The 21,420-nt window shown below is 43.2% G+C and overlaps 2 protein-coding genes across 6 annotated transcripts in view; one reads left to right on the top strand and one right to left on the bottom strand.

Annotated features, from left to right (window-relative positions):
- LOC135558768 (dipeptidyl aminopeptidase-like protein 6) overlaps nucleotides 1–12,931 on the top strand; it is a 128,298-nt gene extending 115,367 nt beyond the window's left edge. The window contains exons 9-26 of the mRNA XM_064992877.1: nucleotides 502–656; nucleotides 908–1,005; nucleotides 1,164–1,290; nucleotides 1,497–1,535; nucleotides 1,731–1,838; nucleotides 2,129–2,220; nucleotides 2,410–2,457; nucleotides 2,589–2,701; nucleotides 4,389–4,436; nucleotides 4,625–4,723; nucleotides 6,615–6,684; nucleotides 6,884–7,078; nucleotides 8,176–8,230; nucleotides 9,168–9,267; nucleotides 9,402–9,460; nucleotides 9,551–9,623; nucleotides 9,822–9,895; nucleotides 10,008–12,931. Coding sequence (XP_064848949.1) covers nucleotides 502–656; nucleotides 908–1,005; nucleotides 1,164–1,290; nucleotides 1,497–1,535; nucleotides 1,731–1,838; nucleotides 2,129–2,220; nucleotides 2,410–2,457; nucleotides 2,589–2,701; nucleotides 4,389–4,436; nucleotides 4,625–4,723; nucleotides 6,615–6,684; nucleotides 6,884–7,078; nucleotides 8,176–8,230; nucleotides 9,168–9,267; nucleotides 9,402–9,460; nucleotides 9,551–9,623; nucleotides 9,822–9,895; nucleotides 10,008–10,157 — 1,703 coding nt within the window. The 3' untranslated portion in view covers nucleotides 10,158–12,931. The remainder of the gene's footprint in view (nucleotides 1–501; nucleotides 657–907; nucleotides 1,006–1,163; nucleotides 1,291–1,496; nucleotides 1,536–1,730; nucleotides 1,839–2,128; nucleotides 2,221–2,409; nucleotides 2,458–2,588; nucleotides 2,702–4,388; nucleotides 4,437–4,624; nucleotides 4,724–6,614; nucleotides 6,685–6,883; nucleotides 7,079–8,175; nucleotides 8,231–9,167; nucleotides 9,268–9,401; nucleotides 9,461–9,550; nucleotides 9,624–9,821; nucleotides 9,896–10,007) is intronic.
- Nucleotides 12,932–13,063: 132 nt separating this feature from the next.
- LOC135558767 (rho GTPase-activating protein 21-like) overlaps nucleotides 13,064–21,420 on the bottom strand; it is an 86,778-nt gene continuing 78,421 nt past the window's right edge. For 4 of the 5 annotated variants that reach the window (XM_064992871.1, XM_064992872.1, XM_064992876.1 and 1 more), the window contains 7 exons: nucleotides 20,645–20,723; nucleotides 20,411–20,484; nucleotides 20,208–20,297; nucleotides 19,932–20,096; nucleotides 19,600–19,711; nucleotides 16,916–16,947; nucleotides 13,064–16,660 (listed from right to left, as the gene is read on the bottom strand). In XM_064992871.1, coding sequence (XP_064848943.1) covers nucleotides 15,020–16,660; nucleotides 16,916–16,947; nucleotides 19,600–19,711; nucleotides 19,932–20,096; nucleotides 20,208–20,297; nucleotides 20,411–20,484; nucleotides 20,645–20,723 — 2,193 coding nt within the window. In that variant the 3' untranslated portion in view covers nucleotides 13,064–15,019. The remainder of the gene's footprint in view (nucleotides 16,661–16,915; nucleotides 16,948–19,599; nucleotides 19,712–19,931; nucleotides 20,097–20,207; nucleotides 20,298–20,410; nucleotides 20,485–20,644; nucleotides 20,724–21,420) is intronic. The other variant, XM_064992873.1, reaches the window with a different exon arrangement.

Raw genomic sequence — 21,420 nt, 5'->3', positions numbered from 1 at the left:
TGTCATTTTGGAGTCACTTTTATTGTAAATAAGAATATAATACGTTTTTAACACTTCCACATGAATGTGGATGCTACCATAATTACGGATAATCCACAATTCATTCTGGATTATCTGTGATCATGGTAGCATCCACATTCATGTACAAGTGTTTAGAAACATACTATTTACAATGAAAGTGACTCCAAACTGATACAATACATTATTTACCATTCATTTCTATTGGAGGGCACATTTCAGTTGAAGGCATTCAGTTGTGCAACTGACTAGGTAACACCCTTTCCCTTTATGGATGAAAATACCCTCAAATGAAAGCTGACAGTCTGCACTTTAACCTCATAGTCAGCATTTAATTTCAAATCAAACCTTTGAAGTATAGAGTCAAAAGAAGAAAAAATGCTTCACTGTCCCAATAATTAGAGGGCCGATTGTCTTGAATGATAAATGGACATTGTTTGTGATACAGTAGTTAATTGTTTATGGGCGTGTATGCTGTTACAGAGGAGATACTGCAGACCCACATAGCCCATTGGTGGTCTCCAGACGGTCTCAGACTGGCCTATGCCACCATCAACGACACCCTGGTGCGCAAGATGGAGGTCCCCATCTTCACTGGCGCCCTGTATCCAACAGGGCTGGAGTGTCACTACCCTAAGGTACCGTAGGTCCTAGATACAGCCTCTTCAATATTCTCGGTCCTTTCTGCTCGACACCGCCTTGACTTTTCTGGGTTAGTGGTTTTGAATGAGTACGTAGTGTTGTTGTGCAGAACATTCAGAAAAGGGATAAACTCTTATAGAGTTGTATGGATCTGACAGTCGACTTCACGCAGACAGAAATGGTCAATATAGATACTGTATAACCCACATAATATGATCTCTGGCATAAGCTGTCTTTGCCCCTGCAGGCTGGGGAGGACAACCCTGTAGTACACCTGTCTGTGGTGAGTCTGAATGGACCCCTTCACACGGTGGAGATGAAGAAGCCAGACGACCCCAGGATAGGGTGAGGGTCTCACTGACTGACTGACACTGTGACACAAGGTTAAAGGTCATATTTACTACCCCGTAGGGAATAGCAGAGATGCAAACTTGTCACCTTTCAGGTAATCCTGCAGAGGAAAATTGTACGTAAGTTGTAACACTTTCCATTCTTTCTTTTAGAAGAGAATATTACATCACAATGGTAAAGTGGGCCACCAGCACCAAGCTGGCAGTCAACTGGCTGAACAGAGCTCAGAACAACTCCATACTGACACTGTGTGAGGCCACCACAGGAGTGTGCACCAAGGTGAAACACGCGCCTGCACACACACACACCGCCACCCTCTCTTACATTAAGCCCTACTTCTTTCTTGCCTCCTCAGTCACAATCCAAGTTGTCCTTACTTTCCGTCCTCTCCATTCAAATAAAATACTGCAGTATGTAACTTGAGAAAAAGCACAGGTGGACATGCATGTAGTATTCATTTTGTAACCGCCCTGTTATTTTTCCAGAAACACGAGGATGAAAGTGAGGGCTGGCTACACAGACAGGTAAGTGATAAGAACACTAAAAGCATAACATGTATCACAACACACATTTTTTTTTAAACGATCCAGTGAAATACATACATTACAGGAGAAGGGGGTAGGAAGGACAGAGGTGCAGTTTAACAATTGAGCTGTCTCAATATACTCCCTCACTCACACACACACACCCCCACCTACTTCTTTCTCTTCCTGTTGCAGAACGAGGAGCCACTCTTCTCCCATGACGGATACAAGTTCTTCTTCACCAGAGCTATTCCTCAGGGTGGAAGGGGAAAGTTCTTCCATATCTCCATGTCCACCTCCCAGGTAAAACACCTCCGTCTGTTCTCTTCTCTTAAACTGTAGCCGCATTATAGAGCAGCGCACTGGACAGCCCACAATGCACCTTTTTAAAAGCATTTCCCCCGACGTCTGCGGAGGACGCACTCATGGTAAACGCAGCGCAAGGTAAGTTCAATGCGCTGCCCTATAATGCATCTTGGATTGAATCCCGGCCTCTGTGTGCACAGCCTGGTCTGTATGAGCTGATCTAGATAACCAACTCTTCTATCCAGAGTTGAAGTTGTCATGCAATGTGATGTATTGTTCCATTCCAGCCCAACACCAGCACAGACACTCTGCAGTCCCTGACGTCAGGCGACTGGGACGTGACTCAGATACTGGCCTACAGCCAAGAAAGGCAGCTCATGTAAGCCTTTCCGACCCAAACATTACAGCAACATGACCAAATAGTACCATTATGATTTCCAATTGGACATATGATTTCCTATTGCTTATGGTTGATAAAATGTTACCAGGGTTATTTGACTTACCTTACCGTCTTGTTCAGGTAATGGTCATTAAACTCCAAACTGACCTTCGTCACATTGTTTTACAGATACTTTTTGAGCACAGAGGATGATCCAAAACGACGACACCTCTACAGGTATAATTACATTTTTGGGGATTTAGCTCTCTAATGGTTATTCTATGTGAGATCACTATTTAGGTGTCTTTTAAAAAATCTAATAGCGTATAATGCTAATAGCGTGGTTTACTGTATCTATCCTGTGTCAGTGCGGACACCAATGGCCCATTTAATCGCTGCTGTCTGTCGTGTGAGTTCAAGTGTGGCTATGTGGACGGGTCCTTCAGCCACAACATGCAGTACTTCCTGCTCAACTGTAAAGGTGAGTGCTCCTGACCTTGAATCCTGAACACTAAAGCAGCATATGTTGCACTTAACTGAATCAGTATATTTCTGTGATATACAAACACATTGAAGTCTTTCACTATGCTGACAGGCTTTTAGTGGGTGTTTAGTGTCGGTGTAGATATACAAATCTACACTGACACTAAACATGCTCAGTCAAAATATTTTGCTGTGGCAAAATGGTTGTGTGGAATGTGACAGCAGTCGGCACTAACCAGTGTTTCTATTTGCCAGTCAGACAACTCAAGCCCCTTGCCAAATGTGAATCGCCAGCCTGCACCCTAAAAAGTGTTCCCGCTGTGTATCAAACTACAGTAGTTGGCATAGAGCCCTATTTCCTGCCCTGATTCCTGTGTGTCAGACAGGGTCTATCTATAGAATGAGAGTAGGACCCGTGGCCTTGTTTAAGTCTGTGTTCTCATTTCCTCTGAGAATATTCATCATCCTTATTTCTCCTACTAGTGCGGTTGCCATGACAGCTGATTTGTTTAGAGGGCTGGCTCCAGAGAGGAAAAAGAGCAACCGTATTTCGTTAATTAGCTCTTGTGAGAGGAGACCAGCCCTGGTCTAACTGTCTGGAGTAATAATAACAGCCGGGTATTCATTCAGCTGCTCCCCAAGGTGCTACAGACAGTGGCTTGTCAGTAATGACACATGGCTGGCTGAGAGGTGTTATGTCTAGACTTGCATTACTAAAGATGGTAAGAGAAACAGAGTGCTCATTCCACCAATTCAGTGCCTTTTGAGAAATGTAAATGTATTTTTTAATTTAAAAAAAACCAAACATTCTGTTATAAAGAGCACATGTTCAACTTCATAAAAACACGTTTTCCCATCTCAACGGGTTAAATAAGAATTACAACAGTAAGTGCCTAAGTGCAAAATAAGGTATCTGGGTTGACTGTATCTGGGTTGACTGTATCTGGGTTGACTGTATCTGGGTTGACTGTATCTGGGTTGACTGTATCTGGGTTGACGATTTCATCTTAAATCAGCCATAAATCCCCTTTTCTACCACATACACCAGAAAATGGCCAAAAAGAGTAGAACCAGTTAGCCGGCTTTTACACTATGATTAGACTATTAGATGTTTAATGTTTCTTTAAAAAAAACATATTTAAACGAGAGTTCAGTTCATGTAACAGGGTTGACCTTATAATGAGGAACATAATTAAAATAATCACTAATCACGTTAAATAAATATGAATCTTCAGAAATGACTTGAAATGACAATGATGGTGACATCTTGGAGAAATATTGAGGTTAAGTGGGATAAAGTCTTTATCTTTAGAAGTAACAGAGGGTGCACAGGGGCTGCACTTTGGGCAGTTTAGCAAGTCTTTAATCATAAAAAAAATCTGATTTATTTAAAAATTCTCCATGGGGTCTTTATTAAAGGACATTTAATTTAATTTAACAGGCTTTTAAATGCAATATTGTGGCACAATATACCAAATGGACACAACGTACCTTTGTGGAATAAACCAGAGGCATTTTGAATGAGCTCTGATTTGAAGTGAAATGCTACAGAAAACAGGATTTGAGTGTTTTGTTTGCTTCTCCATTTGAGGCTATTCATCTGAACCTTAAAATGCTTCATCCTATAATAACTGACAACCTCCACCCCTTTCTCTCTCTCCCTCTCCACATGTATCCCTATCCAGGCCCTGATGTACCCAGTGTTGCCATCTACAGTACCAAAGACATACAGAGTGAGTGTCATGAGGCCTGACCCGGGTCTGTACCATAAAGAGCACTGAAGCTGAGGGGTCTTTTATTCAGCATAGTGTCTTTTATATCTCACATCATTCAATGGGAAATGTGTTAGATGCTTCATGAAGCTGCCACTCAGACAGTACTGTAAGTGAACAATACGACTGTTTCTTCCATGTCACTGCAGAGGTCCTGGACCTGGAGACTAACGAGGGAGTGAATAACACGTACCACAGCATGCAGATGCCCAAAGTGGAGTACGAGACCATCACTATAGACGATTACAGTAGGTATCATGCCTTGCATGAATCTGCTGGTAGTGGTAGCTAACCAACTAGGTTCAATGTTAGCTAGCTAACATTAGGCTCTAACTAGCAAAGCAAACGGCTGTGAGATACGAATAATAACATCATACACGTAATGTTAGCTAGCGAGCCAGCTAACCTCAGCTAGCTAGCTAACAGTACACATTAGCTTGAAACGAAACCACTTTCTGTCAAAATTAGAAACGTGTAATATCTGAACATTTTGCTAGCTAGACTATCTTACCCGTATACATCATCATGCTCTTAGTTTTAAGGAGAGAGGTGTTTTCTCCATCTCTTTAGCTATCAACACTTATGCAGCTCCACTACACAATACATTTTTAAAAAGCAGCGTTTAACAGGATTACAAACACATACTGACCAGCTCAAATAGACAGAAGCCTTCTATATAGCAGACCAATCTGAACTCTTCTCTCGGCATGTCTAGCCCACTCATTATCTCAGCCAATCATGGTTAGTGGGAAGGTTTCTCACTTTTTCTGTGGCTTAACCAACTAGATTCACAATTTAACCATTTGTTCATCTTTACAGATATTTAAGGCACATGAAAGTTCACATGTTCCAGAAGGCATTTCTGCCAAAAAATGCATTGTGAAAAAAAAGGTTTATGTTCAAATGTCTCTCCTGTGAAGTGGTGACCCGCGACATACGCCTAGTTTCCTGAAACGAGTCACATATATATTTTGATATGTTTAACAGTTTTTTGGTTACTACATGATTCCATATGTGTTATTTCATAGCTGTGATGTCTTCACTATTATTCAACAATGTAGAAAATATAAAGAAAAACCCTTGAATGAGTAGATGTGTCCAAACTTTTGATTGGTACTGTATAAAACACAGGATAATCACATTTTTGACTGCACTGGGCCTTTAAGAAGAACAACATGCACAAATCATTCACCAAATACCCTAAACCTCAACTAAATCTTGTAATAAATAATGTGGAAATTGAGCAAGTTGAGGTGACTAAACTGCTTGGAAGTTACCCTGGATTGTAAACTGTCATGGTCAAAACATATTGATACAACAGTAGCTAAGATCGGGAGAAGACTGTACATGATAAGGCGCTGCTCTACCATATTGACAGCACTGTCAACAAGGCAGGTCCTACAGGCCTTAGTTTTGTCGCACCTGAACTACTGTTCTGTCGCGTGGTCAGGTGCCACCAAAAAGGACTTCGGAAAATTGCAATTGGTTCAGAAAAGGGCAGCACGGCTGGCCCTTGGATGTACACAGAGAGCTAATATTAATAATATGCATGTCAATCTCTCCTGGCTCAAAGTGGAGGAGAGTAACTTAATCACTGCTTTTATTTATGAGAGGTGTTGACATGTTGAATGCACCGAGCTGTCTGTTTGAACTACTGGCACACAGCTCGGACACACATGCATGCCCACAAGACATGCCACAAGAGGTCTCTTCACAGTCCCCAAGTCCACAACAGACTATGGAAGGTGCACAGTACTACATAGAGCCATGGCTACATGGAAATCTATTCCATATCAAGTAACTCATGCAAGCAGTAAAATTAGATTTAAAAAAACAGATTTAAAAAAACCTATGGAACAGTGGGGACTGTGAATCAACACAAACATAGGCACAGACACATGTATACACACACACACACGCACGATAACATACGTACGCATGGATTTTGTACTGTATATACAGTATGTGGTTGTGGTGGAGTAGGGGCCTGAGGGCACACAGTCTGTGAATGTATTGTAAAGTTTTTTAAATTGTATAACTGCCTTCATTTTGCTGGACCCCAGGAAGAGTAGCTGCTGCCTTGGCAACAGCTAATGGGGATCCATAATACATTCAAATACACAGTCTTGTTTCTTGCAGCTCTGACAATGCAGATCCTGAAGCCAGCTGGTTTCATAGACACAGCTCACTACCCCCTACTGCTACTAGTGTAAGTATGGCAATAACTACCCGCACCACTGAGGTTTTTCTAGATATAAACATAATATATATGAATCACACCACCCCCAGTATGGATTACATTAGGAATTATAGCACATTCAGTTTTGACATTGGACTCATGACTTTGGACCCTGTCACAGAAAGCTATAATGGGGTCATTGGTTCAGCTTGTCATCTGTTTCCCTCAGAGACGGAACACCTGGCGGACAGATGGTGACAGAGCAGTTCCGTGTGGACTGGGCCACGGTGCTGGTGAGCAGTTACAGCACCATTGTGATCCGCTTCGATGGCCACGGGTCCGGGTTCCAGGGCACCAAGCTCCTCCACCACATTAGGAGGAAACTGGGTGTGATCGAGGAGAGGGACCAGATGGAGGCCCTCAGGTGAGAGACAGACACCTGGACAGTAGAATCTTCCTTGAGAGTTCAAATCAATGGTCCTACTTTATGATAATATACTAATACCATGTTACGTCTTACAGTATTTATACTGAACAAAAATATAAACACAACATGTAAAGTGTTGGTCCCATGTTTCATGACCTGAAATAAAAGATCACAGAAATATCTATTCTGTCAAATTCTGTGCACAAATTTGTTTACATCCCTGTCGGTGAGCATTTCTCCTTTGCCAATAATCCAGCCACCTGACAGGTGTGGCATATCAAGATGCTCATTAAATAGCATGATCATTACACAAATGCACCTTGTGCTGGGGACAATAAAAGGCCATTCTAAAATGTGCCGTTTTGTCACACAACACAATACCATAGATGTCTCAAGTTGAGGGAGCGTGCAATTGGTATGCTGACATAAGGCATGTCCACCGGAGTTGTTGCCAGATAATTTAATGTTAATTTCTCTACCATAAGCTTCCAATGTCATTTTTGAGAATTTGGCAGTACGCCCAACTGGCCTCAGACCACATGTAACCATGCCAGCCCAGGATCTCCACATCAGGCTTCTTCACCTGCGGAATTGTCTGAGGGGAGGGGGGTTATTTCTATCTGTAATAAAATAGTATTTCTGTCTGGAATAAAGCACTTTTGTAGGGAAAAACGTATTCTGATTGGCTGGGCCTGGCTCCCAAGTGGGTGGGCTGTAACTCAGTAAAACATATTAAATTGTTGCATGTTGCATTTATATTTTTGTTCGGTATATATGCAGGTACAGTTGAATTATAGTGCGAAAATATTATTATGATGTTTTAGGACATTTGTTACTGTGTTGTTGGAAATGTAATACCTATTTAGACCTTCCAACCAATTTTACTAGGCAAGTCAGTTAAGAACAATTTCATATTTTCAATGACTGGCTATGATCAGTGTGTTCATTGCCTGTTCAGAGGCAGAACGACAGATTTGTACCTTGTCAGCTCGGGGATTTGAACTTGCAACCTTTCAGTTACTAGTCCAATGCTCTAACCACTAGGCTACCCTGCCGCCCCGAAGCATTGATGGTTTTTTTCTTCTTTATTCCAGACTGATATCCAAAGAAATGTATATCGACAAAAGTCGAATGGGGGTATATGGAAAGGTAAGGACAATCAATGCTTGAAGAAAACAAGCTTAGCTACTTATTAAAAAAAAACGTAATTGGGTTCCCTTTACTTCCCTTCTTGTCAATTCTTGTACTGTATTTGAGCTGAAGAAAGAGTAGCTCAGTTGGTAGAGCATGGTGCTTGTCACGCCAGGGTGGTGGGCTCCAACGCCGCGTTGCACTACAGACTGTCCAGTTGAGGGATGCTTTAGTCCAGGTCTGGGAGGAGATCCCTCAGGAGACCATCCGTCACCTCATCAGGAGCATGCCCAGGCATCGTAGGGAGGTCGTGGAGGCCACACACACTACTGAGCCTCATTTTGATCAGCCTATAGTGTGGTTTTGAGTGTGACTCCAAATCCAGACCTCCATGGGTTGATAAATTTGATTTCAATTGATTATTTTGTGATTTTGTTGTCAGCACATTCAACTATGTAAAGAAAAAATTATTTAATAAGAATATTTCATTCATTCAGATCTAGGATGTGTTATTTTAGTGTTCCCTTTATTTTTTGAGCAGTGTCTATTCAGAGTGGACGAGGGCTTTCACTCCATCTGGAAAATAGAGCAGAAGCTCACCCTCTCATATCTAGGGGGGGTACATGCCAAATGGCACTCTATTGTAGTGGCCTACTTTTAACCAGAAGTAATGCACTGTAAAAGGAATAGTGTGCCATTTGAGACACACAACTACTACACTACGGTCCAGCAACAACACAGAGCGGACAACATAAACAAGTCAATAGGTTTCAGTTTGGCACTCAGTCCTCCTTTGTCTATTGAAAGTTTGAGTGTGTATGCAGTTTGTACTTAAATTGGGAAGAAACTACCTTTGGAGTGGTGAATCTGGAGTCTCTAGCCTCGATATGTCATCAATGTATTTCTGTACTGTTGGTTCAGTAAACTTGATAACTTGTAACATATCTATCCATAGGTTTACGGAGGGTATTTGGCCACAATGCTTTTAAGTTCTGATGACTCCCTGCTTAAATGTGGAGCCGCCGTCTCGCCCATCACAGATTTTGAGTTATATGGTATAACGTGATTATTTTCTTTAGCAACACAATTTCTTACTGCACAAATAATTTATCCCCACAAACTATAAATTGTCCTATGAACAGTGCCTTATAACATGATATTATGCGTGTGTTATTTCTTTATTCTCCAGCTTCAGCATTTTCAGAGAGGTACCTTGGATCACCAAAGACAGACTCCCGAATCTACTCGGTAAAGACAACAGTTCACACACTGGATTTACACTCGTCAGTCAATGTGTAAGATGCTATGTATTTCATGGTGGCATACTCTTTCCTTCAGATGGCCAGTTTAGCACATCGGGCAGGTCGTCTCATGGACAGGAAGTACATGATTATCCATCCAACCGCTGATGGTACAGTCATTACTTTAAACACTATCAATACGTTAGCCTGGTCCCAGACCTGTTTTTGTTGCCTATCCAACTCCTATTTGGGCATCGGCTAAGTTACTGTCAAAGTCCTTTTAACTGATTGAGCCTGATTGTTGTTGAAGTATTGTGACTGAATATAAACGTCTTGCACATCCTGTTACCTGCTCTCCCTCCCTACAGAGAAAGTCCATTTCCAGCACTCTGCAAAATTCATAAACCATTTAATCAACGAGAAGGCAAATTACTCTTTACAGGTAGGCTTGACAGTTTAGCTTTACGACATGTTTAGGACATTGCAATGAAGGCGTAATGAGCAGGGTGTCAAATATTGTGTTACCTACATTATTTTCTGTTTTTGTACTGTAGATCTACCCAGACGAGGGACACTTCCTGCATAGCGATGGCACTCGGCAACACCTGAGCCAATCACTGGTCAACTTCTTTGAGGAGTGTTTCCGACTGCCGGACTTACCGAGCGAGGAAGAGAAGGACAAGGAGGATGAGGGAGATGGTTAAACCAGCTGGCACATGGTTAACGCTCTAGCCAGTTACTACAGCACAATATGCAACAAATCTTTCTCAACTCATTAACCCCACCCATAGCCTGGTTCCAGATCTGTTTGTGCCGTCTTGCCAACTCAGCTGGTCAGCTAATGATCATTTAGAGTTGGCATTGGTGAAACAGATCTAGGATCAGGCTAACCTACTCCATCCTCTGTATAATTTGGGCTTCTCTTTAGGGCACAGTACCTGCATGTACCAATAACCTCACACCTCACCCTTTTCCTCTTCTTCATCACTTCTGGTTGGCTGACAACTGGACTGGCCAGCAGACATCAAATTGTGCTGCTGTTTTTATCCTCTTAGATGTAATGGCAAAATGTAGATTTTCTCCTAAATAGAAATACTCAAAGGTAACTACTATTCATGTGTAATTGCATAATTCTGACATGCAAAAACGTGGTATATTTGAAAAGAAGACATCTGGGAGATGATCAGAAGATAGGAGTTACATAGTTCAGAATACACAAGATCAAGCACACACAAAATAATTTTTATTTTATTTTGAAAGTAATCTTTCAAAACAAGCTATAAGTGAATTATTGATGCCAAGAGCTGGAAACACATATGCTGGCTTCCACAACATGTGAACAATATCAGGAAAAAAATGGGATTGATAGACCTAACAACTAGAAATGGCAGATGTTTTAGTAAGTGTGGTCACAGAACGTTTCCAAGTGTCCCTAAACCTCTCCAAAGCGGCATATGTCTGTAAATTAGATAATTTCAGTGCTATTACATATTCGGAATCCCTTAATGCGATTTGTTCAGTATAAAACACAATTTCAACCTCACTCAAACATTGTGATGGTGTTATTCAAGTGTCCTTTCAACCTCTCCAAAGTGTCCAAATGTGGTAATTGCACTGTTTTTGCACACTGGATGTGCCCAAAAGTTAATGTTCACTATAAAAACTAAATTTCTACAACACCAACCTCTCTCAAACATTTTCGGGGTGTCGGGACATACAGGGGATTTCCAATGTGTTTTCATCATATTTTTCATGCGCAAAAATAGTGACTCGATGTTGCCATTAAGTCATATGTCATCAGATACATTTGGCAATAGGCTCGATTTGTTCCTACCAACCTTGAGATTAATGTCATACCCCCAGTTAGCTATAGCTCAAACACAGACCCAATCGAAGTTTACCTTTGCTGTTTGGTGAAAACGCTATGTAAAATCAACGGGGGTGGTGATCAATAACTGTAGGTCACATGCAGACTAATAAGACATCCTCATGTGGTATCCTGGTTTACGGTGTGAATCAACGTATTCCGTGTTGATTTCTTTTATGCCTCACAAGGCGAACCGGAATGTAGGTAGCAGACATCTTGAAACGAGGTCAACGGCTCGGCCTGCCCATATATGGCAGTAACTCACCAAAGCTTTTAAGGCAGAGAACAGCAAAGACACTCCGCTTTCCGCAGACACCCTGCTTTTGCAAATAGGGGCTACCGTTCTCATACCAGACTGAACTGAAAAATTAAATAGGGTCCCCAAATAATGGGTACTTTACATTTAAGAGGTTAACACCGGAATCACGGAAACAATCAGAAACGTTCTGGTGGTTGGTGAATTATGTAATTTGACGATGGTACCAAAAACAGGTACCACCCCTGTCCTCCATCTTTACTGCATTGGAATTGATTAGCCATAACATTCGTAGGGGAACTTGTGTGCAGTCCTCGAAGTTCTTTTTCTGGACCAAATAAACTGGTCACTGAAGGAGACCAGTAAACCCACCTGTGAATATCAGATTCTGTAGTGAACCACCCCAACGACATCCATGTAGGGATGCAGCACAAAATATCCCATATTCCCTTCCCAAATATCATGGCGAATCAATTCCAATGCAGTAAAGATGGAGGGAACATACAGGAGCTACCCATTGTTGGTACCATCATTATAAATGACAATTCACCAACAACTTTCTGAGGATTGTATCCATGATACTAAAACAGCAGTAGCATTTATTTCTCTTAATTGGGGTTTGTAATGTTCAGTATGGCTTTGAATTGATGTACGGTGGCTACATTTGGATGTCCTTTCCAAATGAGGACACAATGTTTGAGACTACATGTTTAACTATTTTGACCTCTTATGGATTATTACATTCAGTAGGACATTTATTTTCATTTGGAATGGAGCTCTAGTGTTGTTTGACACTGTGCCTTACTACTAGGGGTTAACCAAGGTATTCATGTCAGGGACTATAAACCCTTCAATGGAAACATAACTTTTCATTTTTCATGTAAGCAAGATTGGTCAAAGCCAGCCGCCAGCTGTCCTTCCGCCAACAACTGCAGGCACATGTGGAGCTCTATAGTTATATATAAACATATTGTACATGACATGTAATGACTTCAGTTGAATCGTTACAATCTGACCAGTCCGTATGTAGGAACATGTGATTTTATAACACCCATTATATATGTACTATAACACAGTAATGTTGTGCTTGTGTAAAATAGACACCTGAACATGGTCTGGCTGTTGTAACGACATCAAAAGTTCTTGAGGCACATTCAGTGTATCTTTTCTAATTTGGCAAGTTACAATGTTTGGTTATTTGTTAAACAGCTTGAATGTCCGTCGAGATGTCATTTCTGTTAGTATTGTCAGTGAAAGTTTCTAGTCAGCTGATGTACAAAATGTATAAATCTTACATTGTTGAAAAGTCCTGAACTATGTGTGTGCGACTTGTACATAAAGCATTTTCAAATTTATCCGAGTACATTTTGTTCTTGGTGGCTTTGCTTTGCTTGGACACACTGCCCCCCAGTGGTCAAAAGGGGCACAACTAAAGGACGTTAGCTCCTACCAGACACAAGCAACATCAGTTATGGTAGGACACCATGCAAGAAACAGACCAATGCTCTTTAATAGGAACTAACTAGGGAGTGCAGGAGATTCTGAAACACCAGCCGTGCCCTTTTAGCCATTGATAAGATTTATTTCCAGTGTTTTAGGAGCCCGTGGCCCCTCCACTCAGAGTGTGAACAGGGTATATTGATACAAATGGTCCAGCAGTTCAATGAAGCCTCTTCATATGCAGGGAGGGATCTCTCCCAAGATAACCACTAGACTTAACACCCACACATACCATCAGGCTCCAATCAGCAACATCTCACAATACTGTACTTTTTACCTTACAAAAAAATTCAATTTGATGGAAATGAAACAAAAAAGCAGCTAAAACATGGCATTTATATACACATTTAAGTTACTCTTTTTTTTTTACAGAAATATTTAAAATTCAAGTTGTGTTAAAATCCAAAACAAAAGGAAAAAAGTATAAAACATGTTAAGACCAGAGTGGAATGCCTAAGGAATGGAAGCCCAGCGTTCTTCTCTGTGTAAGACAGAACCTGTAGAATGACAGTGTTAGTCAACGATAAAAATGGCATTCGTAGTAACATCTTTATGCATCTCAACAAAGACGATATTGCACCCTTTACAGTTCATTGAGGCACTTTCTATTGCGAAGAAACATGATTTCAGATTTGATTATTCAATTTCTTCTCCCTCTCGATAATTTCAAAGCAGTCTGATGTCAGTAACTGACTGAAGCATGAAACCACAAGCATATCAACAAATACACAGCATATTGCAATAGAGGGAAGTAGTTGTTTACTGCTCCTTTTCTATCACTTAAAAGGGTGGAATAAAAAGTAATTCTCGTATTTTCATGACGTCGTTAGTCCACTTGACGGCGGCAATAGAGCACATATGGCAGTCCAAAACACAGGCTACCCTGAAAATAAAAGCTCCCTTCAAGTAGAGAGAGAGAGAAGAAAGAGAAAGAGGAAGAGAGAGAGAGAGAGGAGAGAAAGAAAAGAGAGGAGAGAGAGGAGAAAAAGAGGAAAGAGAGAGAAGAAGGAAGAAAGAAAGAAAGAAAAGAGAGAAGCGAGAGAGAGAAGAGAAAAGAGAGAAAGAGAGAGAGAAGAGAAAGAGAGGAGAGATAAGAAAGAGAGAGAGAGGAGAGAAAGAGAGAAAGAAAGAGAAAAGAGAGAGAAGTGAGAAGAGAGAGAGAGAGAGAGAGAGAGAAGAGAGAAAGAAAAGAGAGAGAGAAAAGAGAGAGAAGAGAGAAAGAGAGAGGAGAAAAGAGAGAGAGAGAGAAAGAGAGGGGGGAAGGGGGATATGTACAATTTAAAATGAGAACACAAGCAACTAAAGCTTCAGTCAGTATTACAGCAAGCACGTTGTACATTCTTCATTTGGTTACTGAAGGACTCACTTTTAACCAACAGACCCTCTTTACAACAAACACAGCTCCACTGCAATACTTTTACAAACGTTCCCTGTACCTCCTAATCATCCTACTAGTCAGTTACTGTATCTTAAAGCCACTTCGCCAACCTGTTCACAATCTTTAACGCCAGCCATGTTTAAACTTCCTTACACCAATTAACCTTCAGACTCATCAGTTCATCCATGAGCAAGAGGCCCTCGAGTCACTACCTTCAGCAAAACAGGAATTTCTGTTAGGAGTGACGATATCTCTACCCCAACGCCCATCCCAAACTCTTTCATTTGTCATGAAAATGGAGAAAAATATACCTACATGAATTGAATGTTTTGTTCCATGCCGTGTTGTGTTGAGTAACACAAACCACCCCTGTGAAGTAAACATTCTAAGAGTACAAACATACACACCACCAAACAGACTCTTCGCACACACACACACTCAGAAGTCACTTCACAGTACACGAACATGCTCACCGGTTAATTACAAAATAAATCATCCACATCCATGGGTCTCAGACACAGATGATCAAACACATACACATCTCACAGACAGACGACACCCCCTCTCACAGGTACTGGTAGAAGCGAGAGTGGACCACCTGGGCACCAGAGAGTTTGTGTGGGTGTGCAGTGGCCGACAGGCTCAGGCTTTTATTCTGGGGGCCTACGTCTCCGTTCAGTAGCGCAGCTGGAGCCGGGCGTGGTGAGAGGGGTTCTGAGAGGGACGACGACAGAGCCTCCTGGGCCTGGTTGGGGTCGGGGCTGCAGAAGAGGAGCGGCGCACCCTGGTGTTCAGTGAAGTCCAGGCTGACCTCGGGGTTGGAGGTGCGGTGGCGCTCGCGGGCAATCCACTCCCGGATGGAGAAGTCCTGGGAAGAACACTTTGGCTTCAGCCGGTCCACGGCCGACAGCTCCGCCCGCGAGCCCCCGCCCATCCCGCCCTCCTGCCAGTTCCCCATCACAGACAGTTCAGCAAAGTCCCTCTGGCCTCCCATGGTGTGTCTGCGTCTGATGTTCTTCTTCTTTTCCCTGCGTCCCTCTGGAGAGCGGCTCCGCTGGGAACCCACCCCGAACATGTCGTCTACGGACGTCAGCAGACGGAACTTCAGCCGGTCTGTAATTTTGAGACGCCACGCAGGCTCAGCCCCCACCTCCAACTCGCTGCGGGAGGAGGAGCTAAGGCTGTCAGTGGAACGCACCTTAACTGCCCCCGGAACACAAGACAGCCTAGTGGAGTCCTTGTCACTCCGCCCTCCGTCCAATGAGGACTCGCTGTCAGTCTTCTGCCGCGCTGCTGACTTCTTCCTGGAGAGAGTGTCACATTCAATGAGTCTGTGGGAGGGGAGGGGCCTGGGGGCATCCAACACATCTGATTGGCAGATCTTCTCCACCGGCCCTGCTTCCTTCCCGCCCACAACAAACACTGATAGGTCACTCTCACTATCCGTCTCCATGGGCCGGCCCTCACTAATCAGCTCACTACGCTCATCATCAGCGTCGTCTCCTCCCCTGCTCTCGGCCACCGAGCAAACCTCTGGACTGAGCGTGCTCAGATCGGCCCCTGTCAGGAAGGTCATGGAGGAGGTGGTGGAGTAGTCTGAGGTAATGGAGCTGACCTCTGCCCCTAGGCCGCTGGCCCCAGTCTCTGGCCCCAAGCCCCCCGTCCTGCCATGTCTCACCCTGGGACCTGTGACAGATGCCTGGGAGCTGGTGCTGTCCATGGTGCCCAGGTCTGAGACCTCGTCGTAGTTGGAGGGAGGGTCCGACAGGGAAGACTGGTGTGCTACCTGGCTGCGGTAGCCAAGTCTGGGGGACCGGGACGGTGAGGCAAAGGGGGAGCAGGTGGAGGATGTACGGAAGCTGGGGTTGTGTTTGGGAGAGGGCTGAGACATGAGGCTGTCTGAACGGGACTCTTTCCCGTTGGTTTGGAACCTGTCCCCAGGCTGTACCTCTCTCTCACTGACGTCCTCGACATCCCTCTCCTCCTCCTCCTCCTCTTTTGTCTGGCTCTCTGGGGACCAGGCGGGGTGGAGGGCCTGGTGGCTCGGCTCTGGCTCCTCCTTCTTATCAAACACGGCATCCAGGTCGTCGTCAGAGCTGCTGGGCTGAGTCTTGTCCTTGGGCTTTTTACGCTTGCGGCTGACAAAGAAAGAAGAGAGCAGCATCTCCCTGCTACACTGGTCCTTCCCAGACCCCCACAAGCCCTGCTGGGACAGAGTACCAGGACGTCGTATTACATTAAAACACAATTGTTCTTAAATGAGGAATTTCGCCAAGTCTGCTCTTAAACGGCATGGTCAATTGCTAATCACACCGGATAAGACCATCTGCTAAATGTCTAAAATGTAAACGGTAGAACATTCCAGTGAGCAGGACAAGGCCTTTTAGATCTCTTTACTTAGTGAAGGTAATTAACATCAAATAGGAAGCAAGAGACAGCCAGACACTCCAGTGCCACATACCTTTGATTTGGAGGAGTCACTACACGTTGAATCTGTGAGAGAGGAGAGGGGCATTAGTAACATCCTTTAAGACATATATAATCTGAACAAGTATCAAGGGAGAGCGACTGTAGGGAGATCACAGGGTAGAGAGAAGAAGAGACAGAAACCTGCACCATGAGGGGGCAGTAGATTCAACAGACAGTGAAGATATTTGTAGCCCACAGAGATGGACGAAGGAAACGCTGAAGAAAGACTCCGCCCATGAGTGGAAGAAGAGGAGGCCAGTAATGGAGGGATGAGAGGAAGAAGATGAAACCCGGCAGTGCGCATTAGGACAGGAAGCAGCTCATGCTCATAACAGGATGTACCCAATGGGACGACATCAACACATCACGGACCACAGGTTACGTCAGTCACAGTACATAGACAGCCAATAGCAACAGGGCATTCTATCCCAACTGAGAGGTATCAATCACAGAGGAAGGGATGACAAGTCTTCACAACCAGAGTTAAGGGGACAGAGCCGTGTTAAGTCAGTAGTTCCACCCATGCAAGTTAGCCATAGAATGGACAGGTTGTGCAATATGTCCAGAGCTCGGTTTTACAATCCCTGTAGCACTCGAACATGTTAGTCTAAGTCAATTGAATAATGACCGATGACCATAAACACTATAAAACAAGGACAGTACAAAAACCTTATCAAAGAAAATGTAAAAGAAACCATTTCCTACCGCATCAATACTACCACTATCAAGTCACAATAGTGTGGAGGGTACGACTTAAGTGTGTGCGCTTAATTTCGAGTTGTGCGTGTCCAAGTTGGGGTCAATTTCATTTAAATTCATGTCAGCTGAATTGGACATGGAATATCTCCACATAGGAAATGTTATTTACCTGAATCAACTGGAATTTAGGTGGAATTGACTCAAACTGGTGCGTATATCAGTGTGCTACGCAAGGCTTTTGATGGGGGAGGTGGGTATTTGATAGATGTGGATGGTTGAGGCATTGGGGTAGAAGTATGTAGCTGTGAAAGACAAGGAGGTAGCTAGGTGGCAGTGTTTGGCTGTAGTTGGTGTTTCTGATGCTGAAAGAACAGTGGTTCATTGATAAGACTGGGGGTGAATCTCAGAAGTCTTTGCTAGATTTGTTTTTGCGTCCTCGCCCACAAAACGACAGAGGGAAGCAAGGAGAGATCTCCTCAAACCTTGTCCTCCAATGCTGCCCTTGCTTCCATCTGACGTTTTGAGGAGACGGGGAGAAAGAGTATACGAAAATATGTTAAGAGATTCACCCCTATGGTGTCTATCTCAAACGTGACAGGAGGGCAGAAAGAGGCTGAAGGGACGTAAGGGACGAATGCCATCAGAGCCACTTTGCTTACCACCTCACTGGTATCTATCGAACCACCCTAGTCTGTGTATGTGGTGAGTGTGTGGGTCTAACGAGGTGCTGATCTCTCCTAGATGTCATTTCAGTGTGTTTGACAACAGCCAGCTCAGCCCAACACCACTACAACACTACAACCCCCCGCACCCCCACTCAGACGCCATGACAGTAATGCCACATGAGCGGGCGGTTGTGAAACCTGTGGTTTGACCGTACCATGCTACTTGTCCTCGCGATCAGCTTTAGAGACAAGAGACAGCAGAAAGGCTTTCAGTAGAAAGTACAGCAGGCACTGCTGTATGTAACCTTCAGGTTATTAGGTATTTAGATTTTTGGGGGGAAATATGAAAAACGTGCACAACAGACAGGAAATGACAAAACATCGACTTCTCTTTCTTTCCGTTTTTCTTTTTGTTTTTCTCCTCTCCTTCATGTTTCACCCCCAATTTAACAGAGCTGAGGGTTTCTGCAGACTAGGCAGCTACACTGGTGACAACACTCATCGTCCTTCTTCCTACAGTCCCAGCTGTCCACCACTGACATTACAGAGTCCACCAGTGACATCAGCGAGTGATAGACGCCGCCCACTTGGCCTGTGTCAGATTGGGTCAATGTGTGAGTGCTGGACAGGGACAAGGGAGAAAAAAACACACTACACACAAACCAAGGGTAGGGGTCAGAAGGGTTAACACTTCCACTTTGTTGTTTTGTTGGTTTGTTGTTTTTGGGGGAAAGAACATGCCGGGTTTATGTGGGAGGAGGGGGGGGGAAGAAAATAACTGAAAGAAAAGGAGTCGTCATCTCAAGATAAGGAGGAAAGCACGGGGAGGAAAACAACGAGCAAAGAAAAAAAGGAAACATAAGAAAGCATAAGATGGAACTGGGAAAGAAATATAGAAATTAAAAAAGAATAATGACATAACGAAACAGACCTTTATCCAAAACAAAAGGCTTAACAGCATTTGCCAACAATTTTTTGTTGTTGTTGCAATTCCCAATTGGGTAACCCAAAATCCTTCCACCAAAAATGACTAAAACAGTTTGCCTTTACAAAAGCATGACACTTTAAAGTAAACTTGCTTAACTTTAGCATTTGATCATCTGATGGAAAGCAAACAAGAAGCCTCTTACTTTAGGACTAACAAACACATACATCGCTAAACATACACACATTTCCTGGATCACTTTCCCTGAAGCTAATTAGTATACTTTGTTTTACACTTTAGTAAATCTGGTACATGTAGTCAAACTAACAGGAGTGTTGTATTCACATCCTCTCCAGGTGTGGTATCAATGAGCTTCAGCTGAGTTACCTGAGACTTCCCCGGGCGAGGAGGTGGTTGTGGTCCGGCCGATGTTGGACAGCAGGTGGTCGATGTTGGGCACAGGCTGAGACTGCACTGTGCTCTCTTGTTCCACTGAGGTCTAGAGGAGAGAGAGATTCAACGAAGGAGATGAATGGAGATCGTGTTGAAGTAGAGGAGGAAAGAGGGATGGAGAGAGAACCTCAAACAACACTTCAGGCAACCTGCAAGACCAACAAACATCAACTACATCACACAACAAACTTTTAACATTATGTGCCATTACCAGCTGAGAGGAATGAGATTTATGTTTAGAAGTGAGAGAGCGAGCTGCTACGTACAACAGGGTCATCGTCCCCCTCAGTGAAGAACCAGTCGTACTGCTGAATGAGGTTCTCCACTATCTTGCACTGGTCCGGCATGTGGTTGACCATGTTGGTCATGTTGTCCTCCGAGGTTCTGACCAGGGTTGGACCAAACACGATGGCCAAGTTACGAGGCTCCATCTGGGGGGAGAGATGAGCAAAAGTGGCTTCCTGTCCAGTCCATATACACGAGGCCGCTCCATTACAAAAGGCTCCATTTCTCAATACTTTTAAACCCTCAAGCGAACATACCTTATTCTTCTCACAGTTTTCAGAGACCAACTTGAGGTGTCCAGAGAGAAATTTGAGGGTTTCATAGTGATGATCAGGCAATTCAAGAATCTGTGAAGAGGACCAACCTTCAAATGCTAGAATGCAACAATTCTAAACAATTCAAATTCAATTAAAATGCTACAGATCAAACATAAACCCTCATAGCATGAGCTGTAACTTACCAGCCTCTTGAGTTCTTTTAACCTCTCCACTGAGTCTTCTGTTCGATTGGCTTCAATAAAATCTGCATATTTTTCTGGAAAAGGAATATAAGAATCACTTAGTATCTCTAGTGACCAAGACCGAACATGGAGCAATAAGGCATACTATAAATAAATACGTGATTTATTAACAACTTCCTTAACACATTGTCTCTTCTTTACAGACATGCATTTACACTGTGTTCAGTGACTCACCATTTGTGAAAAGGGGCTCTGGAAGTTTCCGGAAGAAGGATTTCAGTAAACTACTGATCACGTTGAGGTCCCTCCATTTCTGTCAGGGAGAACAAGAGAGAAAAAGCATTAAAGTCATTGTGAAGTATGGGAGAGATACAGTGCCTTCAGAAACCCATGGACTTTTCCCATATTTTGTTGTGTTATAGCCTGAATTTTTTGTGTGTTGTTTTTTTAAATGTCACTGGCCTACACACAAATACCTCATAATGTCAAAGTGGAATTATGTTTTTAGAAATTTGTACAAATTATTTCATAATTAAATGTCTTGAGTCAATAATTACACAACTTATTTGTTGTGGCAAGCCTAATTAAGCTTGTGTGTAAAAATGTGCTTAAGTCAAATAAGTTGCCTGGACTCACTATGTGCAATAATAGTGTTTAACATAACTGTTAATGACTACCTCATCTCTTTACACCAAACATACAATAATCTGCTCCCGAGTGGCGCAGCGGTCTAAGGCACTGCATCTCAGTGCTTGAGGCGTCACTACAGACACCCTGGTTGTATCACAGCCGGACGTGATTGGGAGTCCCATAGGGCGGTGCACAATTGGCCCAGCGTCATCCGGGTTTGGCCGGTGTAGGCCGTCATTGTAAATAAGAATTTAAATAAAGGGTAAATAAAATAAAAAATCTGTAAGATCCTCAGCCGAGCAGGGAATTTCAAACACAGATTCAACCACAAAGGATATGGCATTAAAAAATAACGGTAGGAGGTAGTTGAGGTAATACAG

This window comes from Oncorhynchus masou, chromosome 17 (assembly GCF_036934945.1).
Source record: "Oncorhynchus masou masou isolate Uvic2021 chromosome 17, UVic_Omas_1.1, whole genome shotgun sequence".
In the NCBI taxonomy this organism is placed as follows: Eukaryota; Metazoa; Chordata; class Actinopteri; order Salmoniformes; family Salmonidae; genus Oncorhynchus; species Oncorhynchus masou.
This window is presented reverse-complemented; position numbering and strand designations above follow the sequence as displayed.